The following is an 18,703-nucleotide window of genomic DNA, read 5'->3' as shown; positions in this document are numbered from 1 at the left end:
GGGAGATTGAACAGCTGACAGGGAGTGGGAGTGTGGCTCCAATGGCTGTGGAAGAAACGGGGGAAGAGCACAGTCCGGCTGAGCATTCAGAGGAAGACCCAAGCCCACCCCCTCTTCATCCTAGGGCACGCAGAGAGGAATGGAAAAGGGAGCAACTCGGCTTATGGGAGAGAAAAAGGCCCTGATCCCTTTCATTAGTTGCAGCTGGGAGAACAGGATATAAGTGGGGCATTTGCACACAGCCCCTTGCTGGAAGCAAAGCATGCATTATCTTTGTCGAGGCTTATTGGGTTTTGGTGTCCTCCCAACTGTGGTTGTTGCGTTATCTTGTGAAACTCTGCAATTTATTATCCTGGCCTCCTGTGTTAATTACTTCAGGGTGGTTTGTGTTGGTTTTTTAAAATTTTTAATTATCTTTACTTTGGGTTCGGATTACATTTACTCCCTTCGTCGACTGTTTTTGGAAGAGTTTGATATCCAGCCGAGGATAATTGGACTCTGGGGCCCAAGTTGGAGGCATTAAAGGGAATTTATTCTACTTTTGTGACTTTGTTATTTCTGTGTCACGCCCCGGGTCATCAGACATTAAGAAGGTGTAACCATGTTCCTGAGCGGTGGTGGGAAAGGAACCCAGGTGACCTTGTGGTCCATCCTAAGAGAACAACAGCATTGGAATGGATCTTGGAAGTCCTGGAGTCTGTGATGTCCCAGGACACAGCACAGAGATAACACAAGCAGCTGGCAGTTCAAACCGTCCCTTTATTGCTCTAACGTTCCCCAAACGCTCTTACGTTTCTGGCAAGTCCCAGAGCAAAGTGATGACAAACCCCCACATGTACCTCAAGCAGTCTTTGGCTGCAAATAGTCCAGCCTAGTGCTGTGTGCACCAAGGCTGCACAGCAATAAATCCAGCAGGGCAAATCTAGGAGTTCAGGAAGCAAAGGATCCAGGTGATTAGTCCAGAAAGCCAGAAAGAACGCAGTGACTCTTGGAAAGTTCAAACGTCGGCACTCAACACTTCAGGGACTCAGCGTTTGTTCCTGACAAATGCCCTTCCCCACAGTGGCTCCTTAGGCTTCATTCCCTAGGTGTGCCTTGTGAAGAGGAGCGGGGCGCTCTCCTCTCGAGTAGTTGGGTCAGCCTGTGCTGTTCCCACCTTTTCTTGGCCTCCAGCACCCTGGCAGGGTGGGGTTTTTTGCCTTCCCCGAGCTCTGGAGGCTTTCCTTGAATCTCCGTGAGGGCAGAAAATGGCCTCCCCGAGCTCTGGAGGCTTTCCTTGAACCTTGCGAGGGCAGAAAATATCATCCCGGGCTCTGGAGGTTTTCCTTGAATCTCCGCGAGGGCAGAAAATGGCCTCCCCGAGCTCTGGAGGCTTTCCTTGAACCTCCGTGAGGGCAGAAAATGGCCTCCCCGGGCTCTGGAGGCTTTCCTTGAACCTCCGCGAGGGCAGAAAATATCATCCCGGGCTCTGGAGGTTTTCCTTGAACCTCTGCAGGGCAGAAAATGGCCTTCCCGGGCTCTGGAGGCTTTCCTTGAACCTCCGCAAGGGCAGAAAATGGCCTTCCCAGGCTCTGGAGGCTTTCCTTGAACCTCCGCAAGGGCAGAAAATGGCCTTCCCAGGCTCTGGAGGCTTTCCTTGAACCTTCAGAGGGCAGAAAATATCATCCCGGGCTCTGGAGGTTTCCTTGAACCTCTGCAAGGGCAGAAAATGGCCTTCCCGGGCTCTGGAGGCTTTCCTTGAATCTCCGCGAGGGCAGAAAATGGCCTTCCCGGGCTCTGGAGGCTTTCCTTGAACCTCCGCAAGGGCAGAAAATGGCCTTCCCAGGCTCTGGAGGCTTTCCTTGAACCTTCGCGAGGGCAGAAAATATCATCCCGGCTCTGGAGGTTTTCCTTGAATCTCTGCAAGGGCAGAAAATGGCCTCCCGGGCTCTGGAGGCTTTCCTTGAACCTCCATGAGGGCAGAAAATGGCCTCCCGGGCTCTGGGGCTTTCCTTGAACCTCCGTGAGGGCAGAAAATGGCCTCCCGGGCTCTGGAGAATTTCCTTGAACTTCCGTGAGGGCAGAAAATGGCCTCCCGGGCTCTGGAGGCTTTCCTTGAACCTCTGCGTGAGGGCAGAAAATGGCCTTCCCTGGGCTCTGGAGGCTTTCCTTGAACCTCCGTGAGGGCAGAAAATGGCCTCCCGGGCTCTGGAGGCTTTCCTTGAACCTCCGCGAGGGCAGAAAATGGCCTCCCGGACTCTGGAGGCTTTCCTTGAACCTCGCAGGCAGAAAATATCATCCCGGGCTCTGGAGGTTTCCTTAAACCTCCGCAAGAAAAATGGCCTCCCGGCCTCCCTGAATTTCTGGAGGCTTCATCCCGGCTCTGAACTTTCCCTCCGAAGGGCAGAAAATGGCCTCCCGGGCTCTGGGGCTTTCCTTGAACCTCCGCAAGGGCAGGGCTTTCCTTGAACTTCCGTGAGGGCAGAAAATGGCCTCCCGGGCTCTGGGGCTTTCCTTGAACCTCCGCGATGGCAGAAAATGGCCTCCCTGGGCTCTGGAGGCTTTCCTTGAACCTCCGTGAGGGCAGAAAATGGCCTCCCTGGGCTCTGGAGGCTTTCTTTGAACCTCCGTGAGGGCAGAAAATGGCCTCCCGGGCTCTGGAGAATTTCCTTGAACCACCGTTAGGGCAAAAAATGGCCTCCCGGGCTCTGGAGGCTTTCCTTGAACTTCCGCGAGGGCAGAAAATGGCCTCCCCGGGCTCTGGAGGCTTTCCGGAAGTGGGAAACAGGCCCATTTCCAGCCTTGCTATGAACTTCTGGGAGGTCCCTGAGCCTCTGTGCGCCCTGCACATACCAGCATCCAAAACAGGCTGCATAGGGACTCCTGGGAGGGGTAGGGTGGGATAGGAGGGGCTAGCCAGGATGTGGGATTTGGGGGTTCTCTGAACTGCACAGAATCTTAGATAGGGGCTCTCCTGAACCCCCGCGAATCCTCAGCAGCCTCCCTCCCTCCCTCTTTCCCTCCCCCCTTCCTTCTCTCGTACGTTATTTCCAAAATCTCCCTTTCTCCTCCACGTTCTACTCTTGTCTTATTTGGGGACGAGGGCAGTCATATTGGTTTACAGGGCTATAAAAATGTTTTTATGGCTTGGAACTAGCATATTTATTATGTCTCTCCTCACACTTTCTCTTCACCCCCGTTCTCTGCCTGTAAGTAAGACACTCAAACTGTTCCATTAATCTCCATGTGATTGGGAAACCGTGAAAGGGACGTCTTTCTTGAGAGAAACACAGGGTTTACTGCCCCCTTTCTGAGAATTAAAATATGCCAGGGGCGCGAAGCTAGGAGCATCGTACCATGAGCAGTACATGTAGTCCTTGACTTATTTTTTTTTTTTAAAAAATGTTTATACATTTTCTCTTTACGTACATTTGTGAACAATATACTGTCTGGATCGATTTGCTTACATAATAATACTTTTGCAGTTCCTAATTAATTTCTACCTCTGTTGTTCAACAATTCTTAAAACAAATCCCATGTTTGAAAATATTCTATATTCTATAACAGTCTTCTATTTCTTTTCTTTTTATTGTCAGTCTCTCCCTTTCTGCACAGGTGGCACGCAGAGCCATTTGTGCCGGCATGCAAGCTGCAGGGAAACTTAGCTCACTGCGCATGTGCGTGCCTCACAGCTGAGTTTTGGCCAATTTGAGGCCTTTCTCGGCCTCCCAAAGGCTTGAGGAAGGCCTTTGCAGGCTTCAACAAGCTTCATAGGCCGAAAACTAGCCCCGTTTCGTCACTGCCAGTATTTCCGAAAAAACAGGAAGTGATGAAACGGGGCTAGTTTTCGACCTGCAAAGCCTGCAGAAGCCTTCCTCAAGCCTCTGGGAGACCTCAAACTGGCCAAAAATCAGCTGTGAGGTGCAGTGCAGGTAAGGGGGCAGCGGAGTGAATTGTGCATGCATGTGTAGGGTGTGTGTGTGGGGCTGCACATTGCCTTCTAGGTGCTGGCATGCGAGTGCGAGTGTGCAAGTGTGGGCCCAATTTTTGGCACAGGAGCCCAAAAAGGCTAGCCACCAGTGGTCTAATATATATATATATTTATTACATCTTCTTATGTAGATGTTTCCTCATTTTTTTCCAGTGCTGGGGAAATACAATTCTTGCTGCTGTGAAAACATACAGTATTAAATATATATTCTCTTTATCGTACTTTTCTGGTACTATACGTAACAAAAACATTTCTGTCTGGTAATCTATACGCTGCTTTAACATTTTTTCTAACCCTGTAGTCCTCGACTTATATCCATCATCGAGTCCAACATTTCTGTTGCTAAGCGAGATGGTTGCTCCGTTAATTCTGCCCCATTTTAGCTTGCTATGGTTGCTACATGAATCACTGCAGTTGTTAAGTGAGGAACACAGACGCTTAACGAATCTGGCTCCTCTCCATTGATTTTGCTTGTTCGACGGTGGCAAAAGGAGAAATAGTGTGACCCTCCTGGGACAGTGCAAACCGTTGTAAATACGAGTCAAACTGCCAAACGCTGAATTTTGATCACATGAGCCTGGGGATGCAGTGATTTGTTGTAACTCCGGAAAAATTGTCCCTTTTTTCAGTGCTGTTCATGAAATGGTCACTACATGAATGGTTGTAAGTCAAGGACTTACCTGTATTCCCAGAGCCACGTGGTCCCAGAATTTTCCCTGAGTATTTCTGTGCCCATTGCTGGATACATTCTTTTTTTTTTTTTTTTTCTTGCTTGGAAAGAAATTCTCAATACAGTTCTAGACACCGTCGACAAAGTCGAGTGTGCCCCAAAAGGGTTGGATTAGAAGACGTCCAAGGTTCCTGAAGGGACGCGATGCCTCAGTGGCTAAGATGCTGAGCTTGTCGATCAGAAAGGTCGGCAGTTTGGTGGTTCGAATCCCTAGCACTGCGTAACGGAGTGAGCTCCCATTACTGGTCCCAGTTTCTGCCAACCTAGCAGTTCAAAAGCACATAAAAATGCAAGTAGAAAAATAGGCACCATCTTTGGTGGGAAGATAACAGGGTTCCGTGCGCCTTCAGCGTTTAGTCTTGCCGGCCACATGACCACGGAGACGTCTTCGGACAGCGCTGGCTCTTTGGCTTTGTAACAGAGATGAGCACCGCCCCCTAGAGCCGGAAACGACTAGCATGTAGGTGCGAGGAGTGAAACCTTTACCTTTACCTAAGGTCCCTTCCGATTCTGTTATTCTGAATAATGAAAATAGTAAACCCAACAAGACAGACACAGACTTTAGAGATTAATTAGGACTGCAGAAAAAAAAATACTACCAACCTGCCTTAAATTGAGGACCTGTATCCTGCCCGAGTCAAAAAGAGGGCTGTGGAAATATTTACAGACCCCTCACATCCTGGACATAAAGTGTTTCAACTCCTTCCCTCAAAACGACACTGTAGAGCACTGCACACCAGAACAACTAGACACAAGAACAGATTTTTCCTCTGAATGCCATCACTCTGCTAAACAAATAATTCCCTCAACACTGTCCAACTATTTACAAAGTCTGCACTACTATTACTGTTAATCTTCTCATCACTCCTTATCACCCATCCCCTCTCACTTGTGACTATATGATTGTAACTTTGTCATTTGTATCCTTAGAATTTATATTGACTGTTTCCTAGTATGACTTGATTGCTTATTGTACCCTATGACTTTTATTAAGTATTGTACCTGACGATTCTTGACTCTTGACAAACGTATCTTTTCTTTTATGTACACTGAGAACATTTGCACCAAGACAAATTCCTTGTGTGTCCAATCACACTTGGCCAATAAATAATTCTATTCTAAATGACGTTCTACCAGTATATACAAGGTGTATTACTTATATATACACGTTGAGCTTTGCTCTCCAAAACAAGAAAAAAATAATTTTTCCTAGTTTTCTTTTATCCGTACGTTCTTTTTATCCTTGTCTTTTTTTATAAAAGTTTTTTATTTTTTTAAAGACAAACACTAAGAAACACAAACATAAAACGTCAACATCCAGGTGAAACTCGAAAAATTAGAATATAGTGCCAAAGTTTATTTATTTCAGTAATGCAACTTAAAAGGTGAAACTAATATATGAGATAGACGCATTGCATGCAAAGCAAGATAGTTCAAGCCGTGATGTGTCATAATTGAGATGATTATGGCTTACAGCTCATGAAAACCCCAAATCCACAGTCTCAGAAAATCAGAATATTAGAATATTACATATTACATCAATAAAACTAGGATTGTACACAGAACAATATCGAACCTCTGAAAAGTATATGTGTGCATATGTACTCAATGCTTGGTTTGGGCCCCTTTTGCAGCAATTACTGCCTCAATGCAGCGTGGTATGGAAGCTATCAGCCTGTGGCACTGCTGAGGTGCTATGGAAGACCAGGATGCTTCAATAGAGGCCTTTAGCTCTTCTGCATTGTTCGGTCTCATCATCTCTCATCTTTCTCTTGGCAATGCCCCATAGATTCTCTGTGGGGTTCAGGTCAGGTGAGTTTGCTAGCCAATCAAGCACAGTAATCCCATGGTCATTGAACCAGGTTTTGGTGCTTTTGGCAGTGTGGGCAGGTGGCAAATCCTGCTGGAAAATGAAGTCAGCATCCCCGTAAAGCTCGTCTGCGGAAGGAAGCATGAAGTGCTCCAAAATCTCCTCGTAGACAGCTGCGTTGACCCTGGACTTAATGAAGCACAGTGGACCAACACCAGCAGATGACATGGCTCCCCAAATCAACACAGACTGTGGAAACTTTACACTGGACGTCAAGCATCTTGCAGTGTGTGCCTCTCCATTCTTCCTCCAGACTCTGGGTCCTTGGTTTCCAAATGAGATGCAAAAGTTGCTCTCATCAGGAAAGAGGACTGTGGACCACTGAGCAACAGACCAGGTCTGTTTTTCTTTAGCCCAGGTAAGACGCTTCTGACATTTGTTGTTCAGGAGCGGCTTGACAAGAGGAATTTGACATTTGAAGGCCATGTCCAGGATCCGTCTGTGTGTGGTAGCTCTTGATGCACTGACTCCAGCCTCAGTCTAATCCTTGTGAAAGTCCCCAAAACTTTTGAATGGCCTTTTCCTGACAATCCTCTCCAGGCTGTAGTCATCCCTGCTGCTTGTGCACCTTTTTCTTCCACGCTTTTCCCTTCCACATAACTTTCTATTAATGTGCTTTGATGCAGCACTTTGGGAACATCCAAATTCTTTTGCAATTACCTTTTGAGGCTTTCCCTCCTTATGGAGGGTGTCAGTGATGGTTTTCTGCATAACTGTCAGGTCAGCAGTCTTTCCCATGATTGTGATTCCTACTGAACCAGACTGAGAGACCATTTAAAGGCTCAGGAACCCTTTGCAGCTAATTATGGCTTAATTAGCTGATTAGAGTGGGACACTTTAAGCCTAGCATGTTGAACCTTTTCCCAATATTCTAATTTTCTGCGATTGTGGATTTGGGGTTTTCATGAGCTGTAAGCCATAATCATCTCAATTATGACACATCACGGCTTGAATTATCTTGCTTTGCATGTAATGAGTCTATCTCATATATTAGTTTCACCTTTTAAGTTGCATTACTGAAATAAATGAACTTTTGCACAATATTCTGATTTTTCGAGTTTCACCTGTAAAACCATCTTCCAAAAAAAATGCGTGTTGGTTGATACATTTCTTTTGTGCAATGTCATAATATCAACAGTCTTCCCCTTCCAAACATATATTCATATTACATACATCAATTATACATATTATATTGTTTTATATTATTATTATTACTATATCATTATTAGACTCAACTACAAATTCACCTAAGTCTTATCGAGCAAATCTTAGTTTTAACAAATCAGAAAACATACAAGTCACTTTTTATCCTTGTCTTCTCCCAATGGAGTGATTTTTTTTTTCCTGCCACTTTTCAGCGCAAGTGAGAAGTAGGGGGAAAAAAATTGGAGCTATTTTTCTTGCTGTGCAAGGAACCGTGGCTACAAATAGCACCAAGACTGCCTCACCTTCAGTCTGTATGGTTGTGATCTCTTGTTGCAATCAAGATGTTTGCTGAGCAATATGGAGTTTTATCACAACGCACTTTGCTCGGGTGTCAGTCACACAACCGAGTTGCCACATGGTAATTGTTCTTGCTCTCCTCCAGGAACTCAATTCGAGTCGTGTTGAAGGTTTAAAACTCAGGTAGGGAGGTCTCGGAAAGCAGAAACCTTGTAGAATTACTATACTTGTGTCTCTGCGGTAAGTTTGCCCATATTCTGATCATCCAGGGAAAGTCGATTGAGAAAGACAGGCTATTTGGTTTGGAAGCAAAACCTCAATGTATATTTCTTTTCTAAAATACAAGCAGTCCTCGACTTACAATAGTTTATTTGGTGACCGTTACGACGGCACTGAAAAATGTTATTTTAGTGACTTACGACTGTTTTTTCATGCTTATGACCCCGTGTAGCATCCCCGTGGCCCCGTGATAAAAAAGTAGCCCTCGTGTCACGACCGTGAAGTCGTGATGGTTGTTAAGCAAGGAGTTTGTGTAATTGTCTTGCTTAATCAAAGAGAGGAGAGGGGAAAGGAGAAAGGAGAGGAGAAGAGAGAGGAGAATAGAGGAGAGGGAGAAGGGAGGATGAAGGTGAGGAGGGAAGAGGAGAGGAGAAAGGAGATAGGAGAGGAGAAGGAAAGGCAGAGAGGGGAAGAAAGGAGAGGGGAAGAGAAAAAAGGAGAAGAGAGGGAGGAGAGGAAGGGAGGAGAGGAGAGGAGAAGGGAAGGTAGAAAGGAGAGGAGAGGAAAGAAGCGAGGAGGGAGAGAGGAGGGGAAGGGAGGATGAAGGTGAGGAGAGAGGAAGGAAGAGAGGATGAAGGAGAGGTGGGGAGAGGAGAGGGGAAGGGAGGAGAGGAGTGGGGACAGCGTAGAAAGCAGAGAGGGTGGGGAAGGAGGAGGACGTCCTTGGTACTCTCCAAGTTTGCTTCTTTTTTGCAGACATTTCATTACCCAACTAGGCTATATCATCAGTGCTGTGATATTCCCTAGTTTGACAATGAGACATCTGCAAGGAAACCACCCGGGGCTCAGGGAGCGTTAAAGACTCCCAGAAACTCCTATTTCCCACTAAACTGGGTTTCCTTAATTGAAAAGAAAAATGGGATTGTTTGAAGCATCCCACTGAATCCTCTCGTGTGCAAATAACGACGGGAATCATGTCATCCCCTGACAAGCCCCATCCAACGGAGGTTCGGGAGAAGACATTTTCTATACGCATCCCTTCTCCATCTCGCCGCTCCACTTTTGATGTTCCTCTGTTATTGATTTAAAAAATGCTGGGTAGTTCTTCATTTGTAAAGCCAGTTGAGCGAAACCGGTTCCCTAAATTAGAAACTGCTTATAACGCGGAGCTGGGATTAGTTTAACGGCTCTTCGCCGGAAACTTCCCAACGAAACAAAATGGTTGTGAACAAAATCGTCCGAATGTGTTAATCTCTGGCCGACATCTTCCCTGATCAGAAGGCAATTTTTACCGAATCTGGTTGAAAGCCTAATAAACCGACATTGAATTCTCCCAAAGTGCGCGCTGTTCGAAACATTTCGGTTGGATATAAATCTTTTTCTAAACTCCCCTTTAATTTTTTTTTTTTCCTGGATGATTCTCCCAAAGTGCATAGGTTTTAACTTCCAAGTTTTTTAATGCATGTTTTCTGGCTGCGAGGTATTTAAAATTGGATTTGGTTTTAACTGCCTTATTAAATTTCACTTGCGTAAATTCCAAAGTTTTTTTTAAAAATAAGTTGGCTGGTACTGCACATTTTACAGTAAGACGGTTTTGAAATATGTGCACCAGGAAGGCCGTTAAGGAATATGGTAAATGGGTAGATAGTAATATCTTTGGACACACAGAGATACGCACGCAAAACATTTTAAAAGTTGGTGTGTATGTGTGTGTGAGAGAGAGGGGGGGAAGGGGAGGGAGAGACAGAGAGAGAGAGAGAGAGAGAGTGACACACACACACACACACACACACACAGAGAGAGAGAGAGAGAGAGAGAGAGAGAGAGAAAGGTGGTATCAAAAGGCAATTGGATTTCATTGATTTTTTTGAAAGACGTGTCACTTCTCATCCAAGAAGCTTCCTCATTTCTAACTACTGGTAATTGGTGGTTAGAACTGAAGAATCTTCTTAGGGGAGAAGTGACATGACTCCAATATTTTTTTTTTAAAGTCCAATTGCAGTTTTTGAAAGCACCTTTGGGGCAACCATGACCTGGATCACGGAGAACCTTCATAGACAATACGAGAGCCACTTCATCCTTGGTCATCATGGGTGTGAGGGATCCTTGGTGCTCTCTGAGGTTGGTTGTTTTTTTGCAGATGTTCATTATCCAAACTAAGCAGCACCAACCCAAGCTCATAATAACCAAGGACCCCACAGATCATCATCTCCTCCTCCTCCTCCTCCTCCTCCTCCTCCTCCTCCTCCTCCTCCTCCTCCTCCTCCTCCTCCTCCTCCTCCCTCCTCCTCCTGCAAAGATGTTCAGATGTTCCTCATACTACATGGTAGACCTTCAAACATGCACCTCAGGCCTCCATATCTCCCCTTCAATGTCATCTACAAATGTACCAGTTCGAAACTTTATAGGAAGAAGGTTAATGCATTTCAAGTTTTTTTTTTTTTTTAATTTTGGTTAAACTGAACCGTGGGCAAAACTCTTTGTATTTTAATGCTATTAAAACTGTATTTTTCTTTCATCCTGAAAAAGTTGTGGAAAACTTTTCATTCAGTTAAATGACTCTTTATCTCTCTAACTTTCTTTCTTTCTTTTTCAAACCCTCTTAATTTTTTTATTTCCGCTTAGTTCTCCATATTTCCATATTCTTAGACTCGAGCTGTCTTGTTTTTTTTTTTAAAAAAAAACTTGCTCCATAATCTTACATTAGCTGGGTCCATAAAAGACCCATTTCCTGCCCGGTTCCCGTCTAAATTGTAAAATATGAGCAGGACAGAAACGACCGGCTGAAAATTAGGGACAGTTGCTTTGTTCTTTCTGCTCCACTGTTTATTAATGAGCCGTCTAAATAAGGAAACAAAAGGCAAATGAAAACAAGTTAATTAAAAAAAAAATACATAATGTCAGGGAAGGCTTGATTAAAACCTTGATTGCAAGCTGGAACACGCTTTTCTATTTCTGCTGATTTTGCAATCATAAATCACGGCTAAACTTCGTGCCCGGAAAGGTGAAAATAGGTTTTTTTGACAGTTTGTCCTTCAATCCAAAAAAAAAAAAAAAAAACCTCAGAGAGGATGGTGAAAGAAGTTTGGAAAGTTGAAAGTACTAGGAATTTAGAATAGAATAGAATAGAATAGAATAGAATAGAATAGAATAGAATAGAATAGAATAGAATGGCTCTTGGAGGTCTTCTAGTCCAGCCCCCTACTCAAGCAGGAGAACCTATATCATTTCAGATAAGCGACTGCCTAGTTTCTTCTTAAAAACCTCCATGATGGCTGAAGTCAAAGCATTTCCACTGGTTTATTGTCCTCCCTCTAAGGAAATTTCTCCTTAATTCCAGGTTACTTCTCCTCTTGATTAATTTCCATCTGTTACTTCTCATTTTGCCCTCTGGTGCTTTGGAGAATAATTTGACCTCCTCTTCTTTGTGGCAGCCCCTCAAATACTGGAACGCTACTATCATGTCACCCTCAATTCTTCTCTTCTTTAGACTAGCCAAACCAAAATCCTGCAGCCATTCTTCATATATTTTAGTCTCCAGGCCTTTGATCACCTGAGTTACTCTTCTTTGAACTTTTCCCAAACTCTCAGCATCTCTTTTTGTAGTATGGTGACCAAAATCGGTTGCAGGAATCCAGGTGTGGCATTACTAGGGTTTTACAAAGCGGTACTAATACTTCATATGATCTTGATTTTGTGCCTCTGTTTCTACAAACCAAGGATTTTATTTGGGGTTTTTTTTGGTTGCTGTTGCACACCGCTGGCGCATATGTAAGTGATCATCCACTAAGACTCCAAGGTCCCTCTCACAGTTACTGTTTTTGAGCCAGGTCTCACCTAATCTTTACATATTTGATTTTTCCTGTCTAAATGTAAAACCTTGCTTGTCTCCATATTAAATTTCATTTTGTCGGATAGGGCCCATTGTTCAAGTGTGCCAATATCTGTTTTGGATCCTGAGCTTGTCTTCTGGGCTGTTGGCTGCTCCTGCCGGTTTAGTGTCATTTGCAAATTTGATGAGTTCCCCTTCCAGTCCCTCATCTAAGTCATTTATGAAAAGAAGGACTGAGGGAGGCATGATAGCAGTGTTCCAATCTCTCAGGGGCTGCCCCAAAGAAGAGGGAGTCAAGCTATTCTCCGAAGCACCTGAAGGCAGGACAAGAAGCAACGGGTGGAATCTGATCAAGGAGAGAAGCAACCTAGAGCTAAGGAGAAATTTCCTGATAGACCAATTAATCTGTAACCCCGGTAGGTGAGCTTATATTTTTGTTCTTGTAAAAATTAGGAACACACAAAGCACTCTCAGATCCCACCGAGGTAAGAAAATTACAAACAACAACAACAACAAGAAGTACAGAGAATATTTCTAAATGACTGCATATTATCTGATGACCCAGGGCGTGGCACAAAAGTAACAAAGTCACAAAAATAGGTAAAGTCGCTTTAATTCCTCAGATAAGTCTTGACAAACCAGAATAATTTCATGCTTTGCTTCCAGCAACTTGGCCATGCGCAGTTTGCCCTTTTAAACAGTCTTCCCAGCTGCAGCCCATGAAGGGGATCAGGGCCATTTTCTCCCCCATAACCCACATAATTCATGTTGTTCCCTTCTCCATTCCTCCCCGCATACCCTAGGTTGAAGAGGAGGTGGCCCTGGGTCTTCCCCTGAAGGCCCAACCAGACTGTGTCCTTCCCCAGTTCCCTCCACAGCCACCGGAGCCACACTCCCACACCCTGTCAGCTGTTCCACCTCTCCCTCTGAATCAGATTCCAACAGGGGCATGACATATTATATCTCCAAACTGTTACGCAAACATACAGGAGAATACAGGCAGCCCTTGACTTAACAACAGGTTGTTGTGTGACCGTTAAAAGTTACAACGGCACTGAAAAGAAGTGACCATTTTTCACACTGAACGACCGTTGCAGGATTCCCCATGGTCACGGGATCAACATTCAAGTGCTTGGCAACTGGCATGTACTTATGTCAGTTGCAGTGTCCTGGGGTCACGGGATCCGCTTTTGCGACCTTCTGACAAGCAAAGTCAACGGGGAAGCCAGATTCACTTAACAACCATGTGACTCACTGAACAACTGCAGTGATTCACTTAACAATAGTGGCAAGAAAAGTCATAAGACGGAGCAAAACTCGACAAACGATTGTCTCTGGTTAGCAACACGAGTTCTGGGCTCAATTGTGCTCGCGGGTTAACGATTAACTGTATCAGGGAATTATACACCCCGCTAATGTTTATGTTGGACTATGGTGGTGCAGTCTGTGATCTGATCTAACGATGCATTTCTCTCTCTGTCTCTGTTTCTTCTCTTTTCTAGCCACCCAGATTGATCCGAATGAAATTCAAGAGATTTTTCAAAGTACTCCCACCAGCATTTTCCGGATTAATGCCAATGGTTCGTATGTCAAACATCTTGGGAGGTTCATTTCCTACGTCTTTTGTGTGTGCAAATATTTGAAGTTAAAAAAAATAGAGGGAAGGTTTTGTAGGGGGGAAAGAAGCAGAAGAAATAATTTCAAATGCAAAGAAATTTATTATTATTATTATTATTATTATTATTATTATTATTATTATTTAGTGAGATTCCCAGCCCTTGGGGCTAGTTGATAGCTCAACAGCTCAACTCCTAACCAAGGACCTAGGAACTGTTCAGGTAATGTCGGAGGATATAAGCTGTTCCAAGTAGGGTAGTTTTTTTTTGTAGAATCAGGGTATTAAAGTCTGATAAATACAGAAATTCCAAATAGCAAGGTAGCCCTTTAAGTATCGCTCCAAGGGCTCCAATTACAATTGAGATAACACACAATTTCTTTTTCCAAAGAAATAATAATAATAATAATAATAATAATAATAATAATAATAATAGCAATAATAATAATAATAATAATAGCAATAATAGCAATAATAGCAATAATAATAATAATAATAATACCAATAATAATAATAATAATAATAATAATAATAATATTATTATTATTATTATTATTATTATTATTATTATTTAACAAGGAGTAAAAATAGTTTGCCATATGGCTTACTCAAGGTGTAAGATGTACTTCCGACATGGAACTTTCTTTTTGTGATATCGTCTGTGTCATCACAGCTTTGGAAACGAGGAACAATCAAGATTTGTCCTTCAAAGTATTGCATAATTATCATATTGATTTGCAAATTAAATATGGGTAGGCAAAGAAGGAAGGGAGGGGTGAAAGAGGTGATTTTATACCTATATTGAGTTGCGATTTTTACCTTCTTCCTTGCTTCAGTGGGAAAGTAGAAATTATTGACATTCATTTTGCAGTTGTTCGAAAGGTGCTTCTTCAAAAGGCAAATGGACTTTCTTGTTTTTCCTTGAAGACGCTTCGCTTCTCATCCAAGAAGCTTCCTCAGTTCTGATTGAACGGTGGAAAATGGAAGCATTGGGTTGGACTAGAAGACCTCCAAGGTCCCTTCCAATTCTTATTCTGTTAAATAGAAATAGGATGACTGTGGCAAAAGGAGGCAAAAGTAGGGCCAATAGTAAAAGGCACCTTTTGGGTGCAATCCCCCAAAATCTGGAGAAGTCCTTGAAGATCCTTGGCATTTATGAATTCAGAATTGGAATCAGAATAGTGCTGGCAGGGACCTTGAAGGTCTTCTAGTCCGGCCCCCCGCTCAAACAGGAGGCCCTATAGCATTTCAGATAAGTGGATGTCCAGCCTCTTTTAAAAAAACTCCAGTGATGGAGCATCAACAACATCTGGAGGCATCTTTCCTTGGGAAAGACTCGATAGGTGGACAATAACGCTAACTCTAACTTGAACATCTGGCTGAATGAGAGTCCAACCATAATAATAAGAAAGAGGGGAAAAAATAGACTGGATAATGGACAGGACACGTCAAGACAGATTTCAATTCTCTGTTTTGGTGATTGTAGCGACATCTACTGCAGTTTTCTTTTCCACAAGAAAAAGTAATTGCGTCTGACTCAAGTTTGGGATGCGGTGGGTCAGTGGCTAAGATGCTGAGCTTGTCGATCCGAAAGGTCGGCAGTTCGGCGGTTCAAATCCCTAGCGCCACGTAACGGAGTGAGCTCCTGTTACTTGTCCCAGCTTCTGCCAACCTTGCAGTTCGAAAGCGTGTCAAAATGCAAGTAGAAAAATAGGGACCTCCTTGGTGGGAAAGGAATAGCACCTTCAGAGTTTAGTCATGCCGGCCACATGATGACAGAAATAGACATGTTTGGACAGTGCTTGCTCTTTGGCTTTGTAATGGAGATGACATACACCCTCAGAGCTAGAAATGACTGGCATGTATGTGCAAGGAGAACCTTTACCTAAAGTTTGGATTTCTAAAAAAACGAGAATTCCCTGTGAAACAACAGTAGAGTCATGTTGTCATCGCTCCAATTGCAATTCTGAACTGAATCAATCCTGTTTTGGGTCCGAATGTTGGCTATGCTTTCCGGCCAATGTATTTTCATAAAAAAAATCTCTCTCTCTCTCTCTCTTTTTTTTCTAGTCACATCTCTGGAAAGAAGTCTTAAATCTCTAGGGACAGAAAACGACACAGCGGAACTACGCGACAGCCTGTGAGTCTCTTTGCAAACTCCAGATTGGTTTATATGGTGTGACGTTGCACTTCAATTTCCAATGTAGGAGAAGCTTCGATCCGCGAAATTTTATCCCTTAGGATGGTGCTGGGGTTTCTTTCTTAAAGGAAATATTTTGTGTGGTTCTGTGTATTTTTTTTTTTTCTTTTGTAGAAGTTCTTTTTAATGATGGCTTCTTGGACTGTTCCCTACTCTGAGCTTTCAGGTTGTGGAAAATTTAACTAAATTTGTGGAGAATTTAACTAACACCCTAGATCAGGGCTCTTCAAACTTGACAGTTTTAAGAATTGTGGATTTTAACTCCCAGAATTCCTCCTCCGGTCATGTTAGCTCAGGAATTCTGGGAGTTGAAGTCCACGAGTCCTAAACTTCCCAAGTTGGAAGACCCTTGCTCTAGATGATAGGCTCAAGATCCAGATGGCTCTTGACAGATTAGAACACTGGGCCCTATCTAACAAAATGAAATTCAACATAGAGAAAAGTAAAGTCCTACACGTAGGCAAGAAAAACCCAAAGTACACATATAGACTGGGTGAAACCAGGCTCAATAGCAGGAACTGGGAGAGGGATCTTGGAGTCTTAGTGGACAGCCAGCTAAATAGGAGCCAGCCGTGTGCAGCAGCCGCCAAAAAAGCCAATGCAATCCTAACTTGCATTAACAGAGGGATACAATCAAGATGAAGTGAGGCACTAATACCACCCTATAAAGCCTTAGTAAGACCACACCTAGAGTAATGCATCTGGTTTTGTTCACCACATTATAAAAAAGGATGTTGAGACTCTAGAAAAAGTGCAGAGAAGAGCAACCAGGATGATTAGGGGACTGGAGGCTAAAACATACAACGAACGGTTGCAGGAACTGGGCATGGCTAGTCTAGTGAAGAGAAGGACCAGGGGAGACAGGAGAGCAGTCTTCCAATATTTGAGGGGCTGCCCCAGAGAGGAGGAAGGGGTCAAGCTATTCTCTAAAGCACTTGAAGGCCAGACAAGGAATAATGGATGGAAACTGAACAAGGAGAGATTCATCCTAGAAATAAGGAGAAATTTTCTGACACTGAGAACAATCAAGCAATGGAACAGAAGTTGCCCTCGGAAGTTGTGGGAGCTTCAGCACTGGAGAAGAGATTGGACTGCCATTGTCAGAGTAGGGTCTCCTGCTTGGGTGGGGGATTGGACTATATGACCTCTAAGGTCCCTTCCAATTCAATCTGAAATCTAAATTACAAAGTTGGTCTACTAGGAGGAGGATTGGATCCAAAACTACAAATATCTTAATGACGCTGTATAAATCTTTGAGGCTGCAAGTACTGGTAGTCCTCAACTTACAACAGTCCAAGGTTACAACAGTGCTGAAAAAAGTGACTTGGGATATTTCTTCCCACTTTACGACCATTCAGCAAAATTCAGACGACTCGTACTTATGATGGTTGTGTTGCAACTTTTATGACAAGCAAAGTCAATGGGGAAGCCAGACTTGCTTAATTGATTCATGTAACAACAGTGGCCAGCAATGTTTGAAAATGAAGGAAAGCTTGCTTAACAGGAGGAGTAAGAGGAGGAGGAGGAAGAGGAGGAGGAAGAGGAGAAGGAGGAAAAAGAGAAGGAGGAAGAGGAGGAGACAGAGGAGGAAGAGGAAGAGGAGAAAGAGGACAAGGAGAAGGAGGAGGAAGAGGAGGAGAAGGAAGGAAGAGGAGGTGGAGGAAGAGGAGGAAGAGGTTGAGAAAGAGGAGGAAGAAGAGGAGAAGGAGAACTGTGGTGTGCTTGGTGCTCTCTGAGCTTGGTTGTTTTCTTGTAGACGTTTCATTACCCAACTCGATAATATCATCAGTGCAAAAAGGGAGCGGGTTTGCAGAGAGGAGGAGGAGGAGGAGGAGGAGGAGGAGGAGGAGGAGGATTATTTGTAAAACTTGAATGATTTGGTACAAGGATAATATATTTTCCGTCTAGATTGCTGAAATTTAAAAAAAGCATCCTGGATTGTAGCAAGGTAGCAATGGAATAAAGCAAAGAAACACATAAATAGGCTGCATGAGGCCTTTCACATTTTTGATTAAGGGATTTGGAAGGACTTAAGAGAAAACTGCCATTTTTAATCCCTGCAGTGCCCAGTGAATGTACATGTATGCATCTTTCAGTATTAGCATTTTTAATGGAGGGCTACGGTTTTAATAATAAATCTTCCTTGTCCTTTTTAATCTGCTTGTCCACGTTTTATGAACACGAGTCCCATTGGTGTTTGGAAATGGTGCTGGGAGTAAATTAATATGTTAAACCCTTGAAAGAAATACCTTCTTGGTTTAAAATCGATGCAGTTTGGATTAAGTTTCTCTGGAGACAAAATGCTCATCCAATTTGACAGTCTCCTTGATTGGTGATGAGTCTGAAAAAAATAGAACTATAAATTATAAATAATTTATTAAAAAAACCACCCCGATTCTCTAATGGGCATGTGAACTAAACCTTGCTGATTTTACCTGCTGTTCCCCAAATCATCATTTCTTCCTTCCTTCCTTCCTTCCTTCCTTCCTTCCTTCCTTCCTTCCTTCCTTCCTTCCTTCCTTCCTTCCTTCCTTCCTTCCTTCCTTCTTTTCTTCTTTCCCCCTCCCTCCCTTCCATTTGCTTCCTCCCTCCCTTTCTTCAATTTTGTCTCTCCTTCCTTCCTTCCTTCCCTTCCCTTCCCTCCCTTCTTCCCACTCTTTCTTCCATTTTTTCTCTCGTGCCTTTGTTCCTTCCTTCCTTCCTTCCTTCCTTCCTTCCTCCCTCCCTCCCTCCCTCCTCCTTTCCAATTGTTTCCTCCCACTCTTTCTTCCATTTTTCTCTCCCTTCTCTCTATTTTCTTCCTTCCTTCTTTCCCTCCTTCCCT

The 18,703-nt window shown here is 43.7% G+C and overlaps 1 protein-coding gene across 6 annotated transcripts in view; it reads left to right on the top strand.

Annotated features, from left to right (window-relative positions):
* The window catches only part of TSNARE1 (t-SNARE domain containing 1), a 271,228-nt gene that overhangs the window by 74,446 nt on the left and 178,079 nt on the right, over positions 1–18,703 (top strand). For all 6 annotated transcript variants that reach the window (XM_026715999.2, XM_087931803.1, XM_087931805.1 and 3 more), the window contains 2 exons: positions 13,567–13,644; positions 15,750–15,819. In XM_026715999.2, the coding sequence (XP_026571784.1) occupies positions 13,567–13,644; positions 15,750–15,819 (148 nt within the window). The remainder of the gene's footprint in view (positions 1–13,566; positions 13,645–15,749; positions 15,820–18,703) is intronic.

This window comes from Pseudonaja textilis, chromosome 3 (assembly GCF_049901715.1).
Source record: "Pseudonaja textilis isolate UNSWEBS1 chromosome 3, rPseTex1.2, whole genome shotgun sequence".
In the NCBI taxonomy this organism is placed as follows: Eukaryota; Metazoa; Chordata; class Lepidosauria; order Squamata; family Elapidae; genus Pseudonaja; species Pseudonaja textilis.
Note: the sequence above shows the minus strand (reverse complement) of the source record. Positions and strands in the feature narration are given on the sequence as shown.